We start from the raw sequence: 21,618 nt of genomic DNA on the forward strand, positions 1-21,618 counted from the left end.
GCAGGCTGGTCCTGGTCGGGGACTATTTTCTGTTCTTTAAGGTCTATATTATCCACGTGGTGCTGGTATAACTGGCTGTCCTGGTTGGGTGGTGAGTTGCTCACTCAAATAGGGAGTTTGTTATACTCTGGTTTCTCTTCAGATCGAATAAAGCTTTCGCCTTTACTTAAGTTTTCTGTGGAGAGGATCATCCATGAGTTTGAGGCTCTGCCCTTGCAGGGCTAAAAGAGGGTAGAGGAAGCCTTTTGTTCCTAGATGTCAGGCTGGTTCTCATTTCTTCCTTTGGGTGGGGCATCAGAGGGATTGTACTCAGTCCTCTTTTTCCTGTTCCTGATTGTTGGCAGGGTTCCAGAAGGGATCCTGGTAAAGATTACTCTGGGGGTTCCGGAGGTCTTTTGGCCTCGGAGCTAGGTTTCCCCATTCCCAATGAGACTGGAGGTTGAAATGACTCCTTGGACATCGGAGGTACCAGTTTGGGGTGATTTTTATCTCCTCTATGGTATCCTTATTGAATATATTTTCTTCTATAAAGGTAAGATGAGTCCACGGATTCATCCTTTCCTTGTGGGCTATTATCCTTCTTTACAGGAAGTGGCAAAGAGCACCACAGCAGAGCTTTCTATATAGCTCCTCCCTTAGCTCCACCCCCCAGTCATTCTCTTTGCCTACTCTAAGTACTAGGAAGGGTAAAGTGAAAGAGGTGATAAAATATTAGTTTTTAATTTCTTCAAGCAAGAGTTTATTTTAAATGGTACCGGTGTGTACTATTTACTCTCAGGCAGCAGATGGATGAAGACTGCTACCTGGCGGATGATGATCTTAGCATTTGTAACTAAGATCCATTGCTGTTCCCACAGAGGCTGAGGAGTACAGGAAACTTCAGTGTGAGGAACGGTTTCATGCTATGCAGCAATGAGGTATGTTCAGTCATATTTTTCTGGAGAGACTGTGTATTTCAGAAAGGCTGACATGATACCCAGGAGGGTAAGGGTAAGCAGTAATCCTAGAGCTAAAAGAAGGGCATTACTTAGCTTGCATAATTGGCCAGTTTCTAATATGGTTGACACTGAATCAAATGTTTGTGAGCAAACGTTTTTTTGTTGAGGGAGTGCTTAACGTTTTTGTGGGCAATAAACGTTTTTGGGCTACTTTATTAGGACACACATGGCTTAATTTTCGGGTCTTAGGACCCACATGGCTAGTTATAACCGCTCTGGTGCGGTTCTTTAATGCTGAGGAAACATCAAGTGAGATGGGCGGGGCCTATTTTCGTGCCTCAGATGAGCAGTTAGTTTTGTCAGTAAACAGCAAGCTCTAACTTTTGAGGGCCCTGGTGGATGTTTTGGGCCAAATCAAAGCTTTTACCCCACACTTTCGATCCCTGAGGGCAGGTAGGGCTACAGCAGGGCTGTGGCAAGGTGCTGAGAGTTTTTTTTCCGGATCTGGGCTAATTTCGATCTGGTTTGGAAATTAAGGGGTTAATTGTTAAACTTTTCTGTGGTGCAATCTTAACTACCTATAGTGGGTCTACATACAAAAGTTTGAAAAAATTGGTGCATGTTTAGACTGTTTTGCAGAACATGTATACTTTTTTCTCTTAAAGGCACAGTACCGTTTTTTGTGATTATTTTTTTCACTAAATAAAAAATTTTCATGCTTGTTTGTTGTCATTACTAGCCTGTTCAACATGTCTGACATTGAGGAAAGTCAATGTTCAATGTTTAGAAGCCATTGTGGAACCTCCACTTAGAATGTTTCCCTCATGCACTGAAAGGTCAATAAATTGTAAAGACCATATTTTAGCTACTAAAAGTATGTCGCAGGATGATTCTCGGTCAGAAGAGAATCAGGTTTTGCCATCTAATTCTCCCCAAGTGTCACAACCATTAACGCCTGCACAAACGACGCCAAGTACTTCTAGTGCATCTAATTCTTTCACCCTGCAAGATATGACCGCAGTTATGAATACTACCCTTACAGAGGTTTTATCTAAGCTGCCTGGGTTGCAGGGGAAGCGCAGTAGGTCTGGTGTGAGAACAAACGCTGAGCCCTCTGATGCTTTATTAGCCATATCTGATATACCCTCACAATGTTCTGAAGCGAGGGATTTGCTGGCTCAGGGAGAGATTTCTGATTCAGGAAATATGTTCACTCAGACAGATTCAGATATGACGGCTTTTAAATTTAAACTAGAACACCTCCGCTTATTGCTCAGGGAGGTTTTAGCGACTCTGGATGATTGTGACCCTATTGTAGTTCCAGAGAAATTGTGTAAAATGGACAGATTCCTAGAGGTTCCTGCCTACACTGATGTTTTTCTGGTCCCTAAGAGGATTTCAGAAATTGTTACTAAGGAGTGGGATAGACCAGGTATTCCGTTCGCTCCCCCTCCTACTTTTAAGAAAATGTGACCCATATCTGACGCCGTGCGGGACTCGTGGCAGATGTTCCCTAAGGTGGAGGGAGCTATTTCTACCCTGGCTAAGCGTACAACTATACCTATCGAGGACAGTTGTGCTTTCAAAGATACTATGGATAAAAAATTAGAGGGTCTTCTGAAGAAAATATTTGTTCACCAAGGTTTTCTTCTCCAACCTATAGCGTGCATTGTTCCTGTAACTACTGCAGCGTCCTTTTGGTTCGAGGCTCTAGAAGAGGCTCTTCAGGTTGAGACCCCATTAGATGATATTCTGGATAGAATTAGGGCTCTCAAGCTAGCTAATTCTTTCATTACAGATGCCGCTTTTCAGTTGGCTAAATTAGCGGCGAAGAATTCAGGTTTTGCCATTTTAGCGCATAGAGCGTTAAGGCTTAAGTCCTGGTCTGCTGATGTGTCATCAAAATCTAAGCTTTTAGCCATTCCTTTCAAGGGTAAGACACTATTCGGGCCTGAACTGAAAGAGATAATTTCAGACATCACTGGAGGGAAAGGCCATGCCCTTCCTCAGGATAAGACAAATAAGATGAGGACCAAACAAAATAATTTTCGTTCCTTTCGGAACTTCAAAGGTGGTCCCTCTACCTCTTCCCCTGCCGCAAAGCAAGAGGGGACTTTTGCTCAATCCACGTCAGTCTGGAGACCTAACCAGACTTGGAACAAGGGTAAACAGGCCAAAAGCCTGCTGCTGCCACCAAGACAGCATGAAGGGGTAGCCCCCGATCCAGGACCGGATCTAGTAGGGGGCAGACTTTCTCTCTTCGCTCAGGCTTGGGCAAGAGACGTTCAGGACTCCTGGGCTTTAGATATAGTAACCCAGGGGTATATTCTAGATTTCAAAGATTCTCCCCCAAGGGGGAGATTCCATCTTTCTCAATTGTCTGTAAACCAGACAAAAAGAGAGGCGTTCTTACGCTGTGTAGAGGACCTAAATACCATGGGAGTGATCTGCCCAGTTCCGACAACAGAACAGGGGCAAGGATTCTACTCCAATCTGTTTGTGGTTCCCAAAAAAGAGGGAACCTTCAGACCAATTTTGGATCGCAAGATCCTAAACAAATTCCTCAGAGTCCCATCCTTCAAGATGGAGACCATTCGGACTATTTTGCCAATGATCCAGGAGGGTCAATATATGACCACCGTGGACTTAAAGGATGCGTATCTACAGATCCCTATCCACAAATATCATCACCAGTTCCTCAGGTTCGCCTTTCTGGACAAGCATTACTAGTTTGTGGCTCTTCCCTTCGGGTTGGCCACAGCTCCCAGGATTTTCACAAAGGTGCTAGGGTCCCTTCTGGTGGTTCTAAGGCCACGGGGCATAGCTGTGGCGCCTAATCTGGATGATATCTTAATCCAGGCGTCAACTTTCCAACTAGCCAAGTCTCACACGGACATCGTGGTGGCTTTTCTAAGATCTCACGGGTGGAAGGTGAACGTACAAAAGAGTTCACTTATCCCTCTCACAAGAGTTCCTTTCCTGGGAACTCTGATAGATTCGGTGGACATGAAAATTTTTCTGACGGAGGTCAGGAAATCAAAGATTTTATCCATCTGCCGAGCTCTTCATTCCATTCCTCGCCCATCAGTGGCTCAGTGTATGAAGGTAATCGGCTTAATGGTAGAGGCAATGGACTTAGTTCCGTTTGCTCGCTTGCATCTCAGACCACTGCAACTTTGCATGCTCAAACAGTGGAATGGGGATTATGCAGATTTGTCTCCTCAGATAAATCTGGACCAAGAGACCAGAGACTCTCTTCTTTGGTGGTTGTCACAGGATCATCTGTCCAAGGGAATGTGTTTCCGCAGGCCAGCGTGGGTCATAGTGACGACGGACGCCAGCCTATTGGGCTGGGGTGCAGTCTGGAATTCCCTGAAAGCACAGGGATTGTGGACTCAGGAGGAGGCTCTCCTCCTGATAAATATTCTAGAACTGAGAGCAATATTAAACGCGCTTCAGGCGTGGCCTCAGCTGGCATCGGCCAGATTCATAAGATTCCAGTCGGACAATATCACGACTGTAGCATATATCGATCATCATGGGGGAACAAAGAGTTCTCTAGCGATGATAGAGGCTACCAAAATAATTCGATGGGCAGAGACTCACTCTTGCCATCTATCAGCAATATATATACCAGGAGTGGAGAACTGGGAAGCGGATTTTCTAAGTCGTCAGACTTTTCATCCGGGGGAGTGGGAACTCCATCTGGAGGTGTTTGCACAATTGATTCGGCAATGGGGCACACTAGAATTGGATCTGATGGCGTCTTGTCAGAACGCCAAACTTCCTTGTTACGGGTCCAGGTCCAGAGATCCTCAAGCAGTACTGATAGATGCTCTAGCAGTACCCTGGTCGTTCAACCTGGCTTATGTTTTTCCACCATTTCCTCTCCTTCCTCGTTTGATTGCCAGAATCAAACAGGAGAGAGCTTTGGTGATTTTGATAGCACCTGCATGGCCACGCAGGACTTGGTATGCAGACCTGGTGGACATGTCATCTCTTCCACCATGGACTCTGCCATTGAGACAGGACCTTCTGATTCAAGGTCCGTTCCAGCATCCAAATCTAATTTCTCTGCGGCTGACTGCTTGGTTTCTCGGAGGTTTCTCGGAGTCGGTCATAGATACCTTGATTCAGGCTCGAAAGCCTGTCACCAGGAAAATTTATCATAAGATATGGCGTAAATATCTTTATTGGTGTGAATCCAAAGGCTACTCATGGAGTAAGATCAGGATTCCTAGGATTTTGTCCTTTCTCCAAGAAGGATTGGAGAAGGGGCTATCAGCTAGTTCCTTAAAGGGACAGATATCTGCTTCATCAATTCTACTGCACAAACGTCTGGCAGATGTTCCAGACGTTCAGTCGTTCTGTCAGGCTTTAGTTAGAATCAAGCCTGTGTTTAAACCTGTTGCTCCGCCATGGAGTTTGAATTTAGTTCTTAAGGTTCTTCAAGGGGTTCCGTTTGAACCTATGCATTCCATAGATACTAAGCTTCTATCTTTGAAAGTTCTGTTTTAGTTGCTATCTCTTTGGCTCAAAGAGTTTCTGAACTATCTGCATTGCAATGCGACTCGCCTTATCTTGTTTTCCATGCTGATAAGGTGGTTTTGCGTACTAAACCTGGATTCCTTCCTAAGGTTGTTACTAATAAGAATATTAATCAGGAAATTGTTGTTCCATCTCTGTGATCCTTATCCTTCCTCCTTATCCTTGTTCCATCTCTGTGATCCTTATCCTTCCTCCAAGAAGTGGTTCATGCTTTAAAGTTTTACTTGCAAGCGACCAAAGATTTTCGTCAAACATCTTCTTTGTTTGTTGTCTATTCTGGGAAACGTAGAGGTCAAAAAGCTACGGCTACCTCTCTTGCCTTTTGGCTAAAAAGCATCATCCATTTGGCATACGAGACTGCTGGACAACAGCCTCCTGAAAGAATTACAGCTCACTCTACTAGAGCGGTGGCTTCCACATGGGATTTTAAAAATGATGCTTCTGTTGAACAAATTTGTAAGGCTGCGACTTGGTCTTCGCTTCATACCTTTTTTCAAATTTTACAAATTTGATACCTTTGCTTCTTCGGAGGCTTTTTTTGGGAGAAAAGTTCTTCAAGCAGTGGTGCCTTCTGTTTAACCATCTGTCTTGTCCCTCCCGTTCATCCGTGTCCTGTAGCTTTGGTATTGTATCCCACAAGTAAAGGATGAATCTGTGGACTCGTCTTACCTTTATAGAAGAAAACTAAATTTATGCTTACCTGATAAATTGATTTCTTCTATGGTAAGACGAGTCCACGGCCCGCCCTGTCATTTTAAGACAGATTATATTTTTTTTTATTTAAACTTCAGTCACCTCTGCACCTTGTAGTTTCTCCTTTTTCTTCCTGTACCTTCGGTCGAATGACTGGGGGGTGGAGCTAATGGAGGAGCTATATAGACAGCTCTGCTGTGGTGCTCTTTGACACTTCCTGTAGGGAAGGATAATATCCCACAAGTAAAGGATGAATCCGTGGACTCGTCTTACCATAGAAGAAATCAATTTATCAGGTAAGCATAAATTTCGTTTTTGAGGCCTTGATGATGGAAACTCTTCCTTAAGGGGCCAAGGTGTCTTAGACTTCTTTTTCCCCTTCTTGGGGCTGGTTGAGGGGGGTCATCTGTTCGGGCATTTATAGCCCTTTTCTTCCTCCTACTGTTTCTCGTCTGCTCCCATGTTTTGGGGCTCTGGAGAATACGTTTGTCTCCGGGAGCTGCCCTTACTTAATATGTCTTTATCTGTCACTCGCCAGGAATTGTGAGGCTCGTCCATCATTAATGCCTTGAGCTGTGGGGGTTTCCGGGAGGTTGATCCTGAAGGGATCATTTGGAGACTATATTTTATCTTCTCAAACTGGATTATCTGGTTTTGAGCTCTAAATCTGGGGTGTTGTCCCTCAAGCCTTTAGGAGATATTCTCTCTGTCTCTGGAATGCTTAGCGAACATCCAGTGTCCAAGGACCTTTGGATGTGGCTGTGGTTGCATCTCCTTGGGTGCAGGTTCCTCAGGGGTTACTACATTGTAGCCGGCTCTGGTTTCTGGATGTCCGGTGTTCCGGACAAGTTCTTGTCTTGGATATCTGACTGAATCTCTTAGGTGGGTCTTGGGCGGTTCAGTCCTTCCTCTTCTGATATTTCCACTTGCCCTTTCAGGGGTTTTGTTTTTCTTTTAACGGAGACTTGGAACTAGCCTGATGGGTAGTTTAGCTGCCTAGCAAGCGGGAGATTGCATTTGCAATCTGTTGCAGCTATTTAAACCTTAAAAGTGTGCTCAATGGCTGTTTGTTTTTCTACTGGGTCGGCTGTTGCAGCCGGATGGTTCCTCTGCAATCGGTATTGCCTTTACCGTCTGTCTGCTGCTGAACACACTCCATGCCTGTGGGACAGTTGAGCGGTTATATTTGGCTTTCTCCTCCCCTTAGGGAGATTGGGGCATACCACAGTATCCAGCTAGTGCCCCGGAGGTCTTTCTCTGTTCAGGGGGGTCCCCCCTGCCTTGCGTGCAGGAAGTCATGAATGGGTTGGATTCTGTTATTGTGCCGTCACTGTTTCAGTGTAGCCTCTCTTTTGTCTGAGGGTGTCCCTTCTTGTATGGTAAGGCTCTGTGTCTGGGTCCTGGAACCCGAGCTTGTCCTATATTCTGTCATAGCTTAGTTTTAGCATGCCAGTCTTGTTCGCAAATGGTGGAGTTTGCTCTACCTATTGGTACCGTTCAATTTAGTTCCCCTCCTTTTTCCTTACTGAGGATCTGGGTGGTCCAGGGAATGGTTTCTTTCCCTGCCTTTGGACATTGCCAGTTGCTTTGGTGCTGAGACCGTTGCCTTGGGTTGGGGGTTAGAGGTCTGTCTGCTTGTTTGATCGTTGACCACGTATATTACTTAGATCATGTGAACCCTCCTTAACTGGGAGGCTTTGCAGTGTTTCCTTCCTCAGCAGGGGGCTTTCTCTGCTGGTTTTGGATGCTCTCCTACTTCCTTGTTTTTCATGGGAGGGAGTGGGTTTCTGAACTTCTTTGGAATTTTTCCTCTGTGGGAGTCCTGGTACAGTTCCTTGCTTGGTTGGCTAGTGTTAACGGCTGGAGTCTGCTAGACTTCTGTTGCAGATGGAAGCCTGTGGCTTCATCTGGAGCACGATAAGATTTATGGTGCTATTTTTAGGCTGTTTCCGTGGGTGGTTTTTATCCCATGGTCGCTTTTCATAGTGCGGATTGCACACTGTGTGAGAGATGGGGGTCTACCTTGTCTCTCTAGGTCTGCAGGGTTGGGACGTTACATGGTCCCTTGGACTTTTGTTCAGATAGGGGTAGGGTTTTTTTCCTCTCTTCGGTCGTTGGAGTTCATTCTCTATGCGTTTTTGTCTGTTGCAACCTTGGTTTGCGCATGGAGTTTGGCTAGGGTTCCTTTTACCCTAGCTTGTTGGTCTTTAGATCTGAGTTCTTTTTCTTCTTCCTCATCCCTTCAGGGGGTATGTGGATGTCCCCTTCCCTCGGGTCGGGGGTGAGTTTAAGTGCGGGCTTGGAGCCTGTGGGGCTGGTCTCCTAGGAAGCTTTGTGCTCGGTGGAATCTACTGATTCTGAGTGGTCTCTAACTAGGGCTTGCTGGTTTTAACTGATGGGCAGTTACCTGGTCCTTTCAGGTTTTATCCTTCTGTTTCTGGTGAAGCAGTTTGTTTTTGTCAAGTGTTTGGGTCATTTCAGGCTGTGGTGCCATCCAAATGATCCGCCTCGTCTACCCGGCCTTTTTTTTTTTTTGCATTCAGTGTCCTCTATAGCTTGGGTATTGTTTCCCTAAAAGTAATGAATGCAGCTGTGGACTCTACCCATTTAAGAAGAAAAACTTTAAATTATGCTTACCTGATAATTTTCTTTTGTTCTGACGGGGAGAGTCCACAGCTCCCCGCCCACGTTTTTATATGGGGCGGACGTTTTTTTTTTTTTTTTGTTTTTTTTTATTCTTCTGGCACCTTTTTCACCCTGATATTTCTCCTACTGTTCCTTGTTCCCTTGGCAAAATGACTGGGGGATGAGGGAAGTGGGGGAGGTATTTAAGCTTTTGGATGGGGTGTCTTTGCCTCCTCCTGGTGGCCAGGTTCTGAATTCCCAAAAGTAATAAATGCAGCTGTGGACTCTCCCCATCAGAAGAAAAGAAAATGATCAGGTAAGCATAATTTACTTTTAATTACACAATCGCGTGATTTCAATTTGTTTACAAATTAATCATGAAAGGGGGTTAAATAGCTAATGTTAAGATGCACACAGGTTGCTTATTTTTTTTTTTTCTTCAGGAGATAGGCAATAAGCTCTATACCACAAGCTACAGCAAGTTTAATATTATGTAAAAATATCAATATGTATTATTTTTGTTTTGCAGATTTTTCTCCTGGCTTGCCCACCCTGTAAATTTGCCACAATTGTTTTCAGGTGAGTGTGTTTTGCATTTTGACATTGTGTTTAAAGGTAATATGGCAGGTTATACAAGTTTTTACTGTTGCGCAAAATATTTCATAAGCAAAATGAAGACCTCTAGTTTTTCTAAAGTATCATTAAATAACAACCTGTACAAAGATGAAAATGACATTAAAAGGACAATGATCCCAATTTTTTTCTTTCATGATAGAGCATGCAATTTTAAGCAACTTTCTAATTTACTCCTATTATCAATTTTTCTTCGTTCTCTTGCTATCTTTATTTTAAAAAGCTAAGGATCCAGACAATTTTTGGTTCAGAATCCTGGACATGCACTTGTTTATTGGTGGGTTAATTTATCCACCAATCAGCAAGAACAACCCATTCTTGCTTTTCAAATAAACATACCAAGAGACTGAAGAAAATTTGAGAATAGGAGTAAATTAGAAAGTTGCTTAAAGTGAATGTAAACTCACGGTTACCACTCATCCTCATGTTGTTTATCTCCCAAAATAAAGACTAGTTTAAGTTAATTGTTTTTTTTATAATTGCAGCACAAATCCGAATACAAAGGTATTCAACAATATTTTTCTTACTTGCTTCCTCCACCCGCCATCTTGTCCCGCATTTCTAAGGTGATTGACAGTTCCATAAACAAATAATCTATTCCCCCCCCGGGGCCTTCAGCCCCTTTTTTATTCCACGTCACGCGATGTCACTGCGCATGCGTTCCCATTCTGAATCCGGATTGACAAGCAATGCGTGTCCACAACTAGCGCTTGCGCTAAGCATTTACTCATTAATTTGCATCAGCAAACAGATACAGCGAAAACACGCAGACGCAATGAAATTTTCTTTGCCGATAATGGTTCCTAATGGATAAAGGAATGCATGCGCATATTATCCATCGTTTTAAAACGCATGCGCATGCATGAACGCGCTTCAGTAGTACGTAATAGAGTGGGCGGGACCGCTCTATATGCAAAGCAGTCTGAAAACAGGAAGTCCAGGATGGGAGGAGTTAAAGAGCAAAACGGAGCTAAGTTAGAATATAAATTAAAATATAAGACAAAGAATTTTTATTAAAAATAACATTGCGGTTTCAATGAATAGTTGATTGTGAATTGGTAATTGGTAATTAAAATTTAAGCTCACTTTAAAATGGCATGCTCTATCTGAATCACAAAAGAAAACATTTGGGTTCAGGTTCCCTTTTAAACACCTCTTGCTTTTGGATAAAAAAAAATGTCCCTAGAGACAAAAAATAATAATTTTGTACTCTGCAGATGCTGCAAACTTGCAGCATTTGAAAGCCTAGATTGCGTTTTTGCCTTTCTATGGAGCACAGGACACGGCACAAGTTGAAATGCTTTTTTTTTTTTTGTTAATGTCCCTTTAATTGACCTTTCTACCTATCGGTTCAGATTGTTGACCGATTTAGAGGAGTGTTAAAACATGGATGACCTATAGTAAAGAGAATAGAGGTGAGGGGAATAGCTTTTACAGACACTGCATGGTCCAGAGGAGAAGCCAGTTGGGAAACCAGAAGGTTGCTCTGCAGACTATGATGTTTACAATTTTTGGGGCTAAAAGTAAGAAGCTGTATGGCAAGTGCACTTGGATCTAGGGTAGACCTTTATGGGAAGGTAAAGAACATTTAAAGTATTTTTTTTTTTTAAATATACATGGCCTTTTGGCACTAAATGAATGCTGAAGCTAGTGGCCACAAGCCTTGTTTAGCAATTTCCGGAACTGTTCAAATCCAGATCTTAGTGTGTGGATGAATAAATCCGACACCAAAAATTGCAAAATGTGGCTAGATGGCGCCATATTTGGTATTAATTTAGTGCCGAACATGAATGCACATGCCTTGTACACCACTAGTTCTCTATTCCTGACGAGTAAGAACAGTGGGCAAGATAAAAAAACAAATAGTGGCTTATTTCCTATATTTTAACATTGAACAAACTATTAACTTTTCCCCCTGCCTAGTAAACTATATTGATATATACATTTCAAAACCATGGGTATTATTAATATGGAGTTGCCATATTCAATTTTTCTCCTGGCAACGTTCTTTCACATAAACTCTGTTAATGACACACAAGGTTTTATAATGTTGCCTATTAAATCTTTTAATGGAGTTCATTGGGGTGTCGGACAATAAATAAATCAGGGGTGTTGCATGAATTTGAACTTTGATAGTGTTATTCCAAAGTAAAGAAGGGTGGAGAATGCAAGTTAAAGAATTCAGTGTAGTGCTTTATACAATTTTTTTTTTTTTTTAAATGTATATATTTTTTGCTTTGGCAGGCTGCAAATGCACATGTTAAATGGGGCCCTCCTCGCTCTCCTGTTCCCAGTGCTGAACACACGTATGGTATGTAGGCACTACCTGGGTGATTGTGGACCTTGATGTTTTCTTATTGGTTTTATTTTTTGTTTTATTTTTTAAACAATGTATTTTTATTTTTTATTTTTATTTAATATGTTTTCTTATTAAAGATACGAGTCCACGGATTTCATCCTTACTTGTGGGATTACGTCTCCTGGTCAACAGGAGGAGGCAAAGAGCACCACAGCAGAGCTGTATATATAGCTCCTCCCTTCCCTCCCACTCCAGTCATTCTCTTTGCCTGTGTTAGTAATAGGAAGAGGTAAATTGAGGTGTTAGTTTAGATTCTTCAATCAAGAGTTTTTTATTTTTAAAATGGTGCCAGTGAATACTATTTTATTACAGGGTGTAGCCATATTCCTTGCCAGCCTCTAGAGTAGAGCTACAGGTGGCTTTAAAGCATTGGGAACTGGTGGGATTAAATTCTCACTGCGCCTCCCATACTGTGTGCTGCCCTTCAGGTGATGGTCTTAGCAGATATTAACTAAGACCCTGTATGTCTCCACGGAACGGCAAGAGGGAAAGAAGAGCTCTTGATACCGTGGGACTGTTCATGCTGTCGCTCAGGAATGTGCAGCGTTATTTTCTGGGACAGTACTAACTCAGAGACAGCTGTAAATTTTATTCATCTGACTAACCTAATTTACTTTCACCTCAGGGCTTCTCTATTTAATACAAGGGAAGATGCGGTGGGGGAAGATCAGGACAAGGAGCGCTCAGGATATAAAATGGATGTTATACACACTTTATTATTATAGCGCATGTAGGCTGTGGGCTTGACGCTGGGGACCCTGCTTACGGAGTTACAAAATTTAGACTCCGGTGTAGGGGTAATTGTTTTTTTGTTGAGGTTCCGGATAGTGGTGTCATAAGTGCGTGTTTAAAGTGAAAGTAAAGTTTTTTTACTTGTGAATGCTATTTTACTATTATATTGTGCCAAACATTCTAGTCGCTAACTTATTTTTTGCAAAAAGAAATCAGAAATGAAATAAATATAATATTTACTATGACCGTATTTTTGCAGCTTTCTCCTCCCCCTCGCTTTCTTCCTGGTTTCTATCAATGAATCAGTGTATTCATTGTTTAGTCTCTTGAAAGTGCGCATGCGGCTTGTGTGCACGCGCAAATTGAGTGACATCGAGTTAACTTTTTAACGCATGCGCGATAGAACAAGTGGGAGTATATTATTTCGATTTAGACGCCAGTGGGGGACCCAATCCATTAGATACGGATAAAATCGTCACAAATGTCAGAATTATTTTTTTTTATGCAGGTGGAGGAACAAGGTTAGTAAACGGAACCATAAAAAATAAAATTACAAATGTCATAAATGGATTTTAAAGAAATGATGAATGAAACTTAACTTTATTTGATAATTACTTTCAAGTTATAATGAAATATGAGTTTAACTTTACTTTCACTTTAACGTGTTATTCAGTAACTTATGCTGGGCATTAGTTATCGGCATTTTGTTAAGCAGGAAGCACTAGTGTGTTCTTTAACGCCCACGAAGGGCGGGGTTATCTTTGCGCGCTCAAGGAAAAGCCACGCAGTTGTTTTTCTGGCTACGGATCAGATCAGTGATTTTGCTGGCATCGCTAAGACCGCATGGTTACAGATTGAAGCAAGCAGTCCTAGGCAGTGGAATACTCGTCAGGCAGTGGTCGGAGTAACGTGGGGACAGGTAGGCTCCTCAGCATAACTGTTGAGGCGACAAAGGTGTATTATTTTCTTGTCTCTCTTTTTCTGCAAGCTATTTAGGTTAACGGCAGTCTTGCTTTTAAAAAATTGTGCTTTTTTTGTTATACTGTTAAGTCCCGTGTTAGAACTGTCAGGGTGTGAGTGCTGTTAATTTATGTTATTGAAATTTAAAGGCACATTTACACATTTTTTTCAGAAGAATTTTGTCAACAGTCATATTAGGCTGTTCTAATATTTGTTCTTGTTTTATTTCTTTTTGCAACCCACGACCAAATTTGCCTTGCTTAATTTGTTGCCATGGAAGATCTTCAGAATGTTACATGTTCCATGTGTTTGAATGCCAATGTGGAACCTCCTGTTACTTTTTGTCCCTCATGCACTGAGAGGGCATTACAGTTTAGAGAGCAAATTTTCTTTGATAAAAGTTTGACAAAAGTGGATGCTTCTCAGGGTTCTACTGATAAGATATAGAGTATGCCACAACTTTCTCCCAAAGCGTCACAGCCCTTAACGCCCGCTCAGACGCAGCCTAGTACCGCTGCAGCTTCTGCTGCAATTACCCTGAACGACATAGCTGTAGTTATATCATCTACAATTTCAGAGGCGTTATCTGCCTTCCCCGTATTTCAAGGCAAACGCAGAAGGAAGGACACCCACTGGGTCAATACAGCTTCTGATGCTTTGATGGCGATCTCAGACATACCCTCCCAGAGCTCTGAATTGGAGGGTATAAAGGTCCTTTCCGAAGGCGAGCTTTCTGACTCAGAAAGTGTCTTACCTCTGTCAGATTCAAATTGGAACACCTCCGCCTGTTATTGCGGGAGGTTTTGGTGACTCTGGACGACTGCGATTCAATTGTAGTTCCTCCAGAAAGATTGAGTAAGTTGGACAAATATCTAGAAGTCCCTTCTTATTCTGATGTTTTTCCAGTTCCCAAGAGAACTTCAGAGATTATTGCTAAAGAATGGGAGAGACCAGGTATTGCATTCTCTCCTCCCGTTTTCAAGAAGATGTATCCTATAGCTGACGCTATCAGGGATTCTTGGCAGACGGTTCCTAAGGTGGAAGGAGCTATTTCCACCTTGGCTAAATGAACTACTATTCCTATTGAGGATAGTTGTGCTTTCAAAGACCCTATGGATAAGAAATTAGAGGGTCTCCTTAAGAAGATTTATGTTCATCAAGGGTTGCTTTTGCAACCGGCAGCCTGCATTGTCACGGTTACGAGTGCGGCAGCTTATTGGTTTGATGCTCTGGAAGAATCTCTTAAGACTGAGACTTCTTTTGAAGAGATACAGGATAGAATTAAAGCTCTTAAATTGGCTAATTCTTTTATTACGGATGCTTCTCTGCAGATTACCAAATTAGCGGCTAAGAGTTCGGGGTTTTCCATTTTAGCACGCAGAGCCTTATGGCTGAAATCTTGGTCTGCGGATGTGTCATCCAAGTCCTAAGCTTTTGGCTATTCCTTACAAGGGGAAGACCCTGTTTGGACCTGACTTGAAGGAAATTATTTCTGACATCACGGGAGGCAAGGGTTATCTCCTCCCTCAGGAAAAAAAAGTCCAAACAGAGAGGTTGACAGAGTAATTTTCGTTCCTTTCGAAATTCCCCTTCCTCTTCTTCTATTCGCAAACCAAGTCTAACTGAAGACCCAACCAGGCTTAGAACAAGGGCAAACAGTCCAAGAAGCCTGCTGCTGCGCCCAAGTCAGCATGAAGGGTTGGCCCCCGATCCGAGACCGGATCTAGTAGGGGGCAGACTATCCTTCTTCATCCAGGCTTGGATAAGAGACGTTCAGGATCCCTGGGCAATAGATATAGTGTCTCAGGGATACAAACTGGAGTTCAGAAATTCTTCTCCCAGAGGAAGGTTTCTTCTTTCTCAATTGTCTGTAGACCAGATAAAGAGAGAGGTGTTCTTACGCTGTGTAAGAGACCTCTCATCCATGGGAGTGATCTGTCCCGTTCCAATTCAGGGACAGGGATTTTATTCAAATCTGTTTGTAGTTCCCAAAAAAGAGGGAACTTTCAGACCTATCTTAGATCTCAAGAGCCTAAACAAGTTTCTCAGAGCTCCATCTTTCAAGATGGAAACTATTCGTTCCATTGATCCAGGAGGGCCAATTTATGACAACGGTGGAACTGAAAGATGCATATCTTCATGTGCCTATCCATAGGGATCCTCACAAGTTCCTAAGGTTTGCTTTTCTGGACAAACATTTTCAGTTTCTGGCTCTCCCTTTCGGTCTGGCCACAGCGCCCAGAATTTTCACAAAGGTTCTGGGGTCTTAGTTGGCAGTTCTAAGGTCACGGGGCATTGCGCTGGCGCCTTACCTGGACGATATACTGATTCAGGTTTCCTCATTTCAACTGGCAAAGTCCCATACCGAATTGTGCTTTCCTTCCTGAGAACCCACGGGTGGAAGGTAAACCTGGAAAAAAGTTTGTTGGTCCCTCAGACAAGGGTTACCTTTCTGGGAACTCTAATCGACTCTATTTCGATGAAGGTTTTTCTGACGGAGGTCAGAAAGCTAAAAATTCTGAATACATGTCGAGCCATTCAGTTCAATCCTCGTCCGTCGGTGGCTTAATGCATGGAAGTAATCGGTTTGATGGTGGCGGCAATGGACATCATTCCGTTTGCTCGCTTTCATCTCAGGCCTCTGCAATTAAGCATGCTCAGGCAGTGGAATGGAGATTATACAGATTTGTCTCCTCAAATAAACCTAGACCAGGAGACACTGGTTGTCACTGGATCATCTATCCCAGGGGACATGTTTTCGCAGACCCTCATGGGTGATAGTGACAACGGATGCCAGCCTGTTAGGATGGGGAGCAGTCCTGAATTCCTTGAGGGCTCAGGGGGTATGGACGCAGACAGAGTCTCTCCTTCCCATCAATATTCTAGAGTTGAGAGCAATATTCAATGCTCTTCGAGCCTGGCCTCAGTTGGCTACGAACTAATTAATGAGGTTCCCACACATTATGGACTCTTGCCATCATGAAAGAGTTATCGGGTAAGCATAAATTGTTTCTTTCTAATGGTAGTGAGAGTGCACAAAATCAAATTCTGACAAGTGGGAATTAAACACCTGGCCACCCCTACCAGAGCTTTCAAGTATACTTCCCCTTCCCTCCCAGTAGTTCTTTGCCTTGTCAAGGAGGTAGGCAGAGAATGGAGGTGCCTCTCATACTGGTTGCTGGTATGCGGGACTTGTGTGACTCCTGTTACAATTTATTGGGAAGCCTTGGGTCATGGCTAGTGCCTGAGTAGACACAGAAAAAACGGGTCTCGAGCGGAAGGTGAAAAAAAGCACCTTTTATTGTGAGCACAAAATGGAAAGTAAAAAGGTTAAAGTCATAAAAAAAAAAAAAACTACATGTAGGCAAGAAGTGGACAGACGCGTTTCGGCTCTCGCCTTCATCTGTGACCTATGTATTATACACTGCTGGACATGTATATACCCTAAGAACAGTTCTTATTGGTTAATTGATAGATGAAACAATGAACAAGCTGATGCTGAGTAAACGCCCTCTGGGTATTTAACCCTTAGAGAAAGACATGTTGCAAAAATAATTAGGTATCATAATTATGTGCAGAACAACAGTAAAAACTTTACACAAAACAAGCAAAAAGATGCAAGACAGTAATAAACTTTCTAATTTAGCTTTTGTTCCCATATACCAGGAATTGCTAAAATATATATATCATAGGCTCTCAGTATGAACACTTGTAATAGTAAATAAAAAGTAAAAAGAATGCATACAAACAATGTCCATATCGCTACTAATGTAGTTATCGACTTATTAATATTTATTTGCTTATCTTTAAAGTAATCATTCTTACTAAATATCAAGGTTCTTATCACTATTTTGTAAACCTGAATTTACTGAGTCCTAAAAGATTTACTATGTAGAGAACGCTTATTTTGTAATGATGAAAACATCAATATGAACCCTCATTTGAAAAAGAGGTGCAAATATTGGATCCATCGTATTGTTGATTCCAATTATCATCATTGTTATAATCCCCGATCATACTACTAATCTCTTAGTGAGGAAAAATGAGTTAGAAAAGAAGAAATTAATTCCATAGCGCTGAAAGCACTATAAACAGGGTGCATATACAGAACCAGTCTGGAATCATGTGGGCACCCCTCAATTTATCCTCACCAAGACTTAGAGATGATCCTAATCCCAAAACAGTAATGAGGATGATCAAAACAATACAATAATGTTAAATGTTGACCATTTGTTGACTGCATTAAGTATATCATCATAAATAAAGATGTTGTACCTATAGTGTGACCAACTCTGTACAATCTAGGTGCTCTATAAAACTATTGCCAGACATTAATAATGTCTGAATCAATATTAAAACTAGACGGTACTCTGGTTCTCAAGATGAAAATCCAAAAGGCTTCTCTTTTGGAAAGGATTTCATCCAGATTTCCCCCTCTTTGGGGATGTCGAATTTGCTCAATCACAAGCCACTTGAAGTATTCACCTTACAGTCCTGCTTGACTATAAAGTGTTCTGCCAGTGCTGAGCACGGGGAGATGTTAGAGATATCATTAAGATGCTCTCTAATCCTCTCTCGGACTTCCCTTGTGGTCATACCCACATATTGTAAGTTACATGATTGACATTTGACTAAATAGACAACATATTTGTTCCTACAATTTGAAAAATTTTCCAAATTGTAAATCCTTTGGGTGGCACAAGATTGAAATTGCTTTGTAACCAAAGCATGACCACAAGCTTTACAGTTGATCTTACCACACTTAAAGTGGCCTTTAGTAGTCAACCAATTACCTTTTTGGGAAGGATCGCGAATCATGCTTGGTGACAAACAATTTCCTAAGGTTTGGTTTCGTCGCGAGACGAAAACCTTTTTTGACAATAGGATTCAAAAGTGCGTCTCCCATAAGTATAGGCAAATTCTGTTTAATGATCTTAATTATAGAATCATATTGTCTACTGTACCTAGTACTAAAGATGATTTTATCATCTTGTTTTTCTATGTTATCAGACCTAGATCTAGATTTATCCTTCAAAAGAAAAGACCTATCCAAAGTTTGTACCTGTGTTAAAGCTTTATCTATCACGGGCATTGTATACCCTCGTTCAATGAATTTCTGTGTTAATGTTGCACTCTCCAACAGAAAAGTTTCATTGTTAGAGCAATTACGTTTTAACCTGATTAATTCACCCTTTATCATGCCAAACCCTGTACTTTTAGGATGCAAACTCTTTGCATGCAATAGAGCATTGGGCTTAATTGGCTTGGAGTAAAGCTCAGTAGTGATGGAACTGTTGCAAGAATCACCAATCAATGTCAAATAAAGGTAAAACATCTTGATGGGATCACAAGTATATGTGAAACTCAGACCACATCTGTTGTCATTGAGGAATGCAACAAACTCATCTGCTTCCTGAGATGTACCTTGCCAGATAAAGAGCAATTCGTCAATGTAACGCCTATAAAATTTGATACGACGAAAAGAGTTTTCCTGTCCATAAACGTGGAACAGCTCCCACCAACCCATAAATAGGTTGGCGTAGGAGGGGGCAAACTTTGCCCCCATAGCTGTTCCACGTTTCTGGAGGAATAACTCATTTTCAAACAGAAAATAGTTGTGATTGAGTAAAAACTCTATCACATTGACAACATAAACCTTAAATTCTGCTGAATAATTACTAAATCTGTCCAAGAAAAATCTTACAGCTTGAAGGCCCAAATTATGTGGGATGGCCGAGTAAAGCCCGACTACATCCACAGTTAGCCATACATAATCCTGGGACCAGTTTCTCCAACATTGGTGTGTCCGGTCCACGGCGTCATCCTTACTTGTGGGATATCTCTTCCCCAACAGGAAATGGCAAAGAGTCCCAGCAAAGCTGGCCATATAGTCCCTCCTAGGCTCCGCCCACCCCAGTCATTCTCTTTGCCGTTGCACAGGCAACATCTCCACGGAGATGGTTAAGAGTTTTTTGGTGTTTAAATGTAGTTTTTATTCTTCTATCAAGTGTTTGTTATTTTAAAATAGTGCTGGTATGGGGGGCGGAGCCGGCTGCTGCCATGAGTGCAGCGTAAATCCGGAGCTCCGAGCTGGCAGCCCTTAAAACTTTAAATATCCCACTCTATCTTTGCCTAATTTAAACTAGCAGTAGCCTCACTACTTACTGATACCCCAGAGATGCCTGATACAGCAAAATAATCTCAACAAATATGCGGCAAGGAAGCAGAGGAGCCGCTACAATTTCCACAGCACTGTGACCAGCCGTGAGCAGTAAACCTTAACAGAAATAAGCCGACTGAGACCCGGAGACAAAAGAGACCTCAAGAGACACAGGACCATACCTGAAAACGTAGTTTGGAGCTCACTCTCCTCCACATTACGGCCGCCGCGAAGAACAATCAGACCGCACCGGAAGTGTCCCGGCCACCATCGCGGCTGACAACCTCAGGGCAACCACAAGTGCCGCGAATGCCGTATGTAATACAACCAAAGCAGGCACTGTAGGTCATATCTTCCCAATATTAGAAAACACTAACGCTTACCTGGGGAAAACCTTGAGGGTGGAGGAAGCTCTTAGCCGAACTTGCTAAAGCGATAAGTGTCTTCCCGGAAGTGCACCGGACGCCATAGCAGCCCTTATTTTCTGCTACGCCATACTTATTAGCAGACAGTGGAAATAAACAAGCACACCCTACTCTTCATAAAACAGTTTTGGTCAATGTCATTCAGACTGATTGTTGGGCAATAAAAGTTTAAAAACATATTGATATTCTATAGAACCCACTCAGAAAAGAAATTAACTTAGTGGGAAGGGGAGGTGGACCTTTCTCTAAGGGATAAACTGCATAACATTACACCAGCTCACAACCCCTAAACATACAAGGGAGCCAGGACTCACGTGACCCTCTGTATGCTGTCACTGAAAGTAAGATCATTATAGAGTTTGCACACAGCAGGTACCACAGAGGCAGCGCATATAGGCCATAAAGTGATTCACTTTGTACCACATCTGCAAAAAAAAAAAAAAAAAAAAAAAAAAAAAGAGAAAAGTACTGTGCTGAACAAGAAGGCTGTTCTTAAGCCTAATATCCCTGCAGAAAATTTTAGAAAACGCTAGATATCAGAGTCAGCACCTTAAAGCCTCACCCTGTATGAACCTATAGACCCTATTCAGGTAACACCACTGAGCACCAGAGACAAGTGATAGAACTCAGACCATTCTCAAACCGAGTTCTCGTGATCTGCTCTCCCTGAAACTTATCACTATGACATCCAGAAGGCTCAAGTCAGATAAACCCCTAAAACCGTCTGCAATTAAAACAACTACCATCTCTTCCTACATGCAAGCCACAGATATAACAGAGGCAAGAGACAAGAGACTTTCTGTGGACCGCCAATCCTCTACCTTACCTGCCCCACAAGATGAGGACGCTACCTTTACTTCAACTATCCTTCAGGGCCTTCCATCCAAGCAAGACATTGCAGACATTGTCCGCACGTGCATTAGAGAGGAATTAGCAGGCATGAAACAAGACATCCATACCATAGGGCTACAAGTGGACTCTCTTGAAACCAACCAAGATGAGATAAAAGAGGATGTCCAATCCCTCACAGATCAAGTAGCCACACACCAAGAAACCATCTCCTCACTCCAGGAAAAACTAGAAGACTTAGAGAATAGGAGTCGCCGGAAAAACATAAGAATCAGAGGAGTTCCTGAGAGTGTTCTCCCCCGCGACTTCCCAGTTTATCTCCAGTCTTTATTCCAACAAATAAAAGAATCTGCATGTACCACAGACATTCAATGGGTGCGAGCCCATAGATCTCTCCGACCAAAGCCCCCGGACACCGCACCTCCAAGGGACATTATTATTCGCTTTAAAAATTTCCTTGAAAAGGAAATGCTCCTGAACCAATCAAGAAAGCTACAACCAATTAGATATCGGGGTAATGTTCTCCAATTTTACCAGGACCTGGCCTCGCAAACCCTACAGCGCAGAAAAGAGTTCAGCCCCTTAACAACACTCTTACGAAACAAGAAAATCCCATACAGATGGGGCTTCCCAACCCAGGTCTGGGTACTCAGAAATAACACTAGATTGACATGCAGATCTCCAGAAGAAACAGAA

At 42.4% G+C, this 21,618-nt stretch overlaps 1 protein-coding gene and 1 pseudogene across 1 annotated transcript in view; both read left to right on the forward strand.

Annotated features, from left to right (window-relative positions):
* The window catches only part of TMEM164 (transmembrane protein 164), a 217,163-nt gene that overhangs the window by 82,616 nt on the left and 112,929 nt on the right, over positions 1-21,618 (forward strand). The window contains exons 2-3 of the mRNA XM_053699303.1: positions 9,334-9,383; positions 11,682-11,748. Of these exons, the coding sequence (XP_053555278.1) occupies positions 9,334-9,383; positions 11,682-11,748 (117 nt within the window). The remainder of the gene's footprint in view (positions 1-9,333; positions 9,384-11,681; positions 11,749-21,618) is intronic.
* Positions 123-222, forward strand: LOC128646363 (uncharacterized; annotated as a pseudogene).

Source organism: Bombina bombina, chromosome 1, assembly GCF_027579735.1.
Source record: "Bombina bombina isolate aBomBom1 chromosome 1, aBomBom1.pri, whole genome shotgun sequence".
NCBI lineage: Eukaryota > Metazoa > Chordata > Amphibia > Anura > Bombinatoridae > Bombina > Bombina bombina.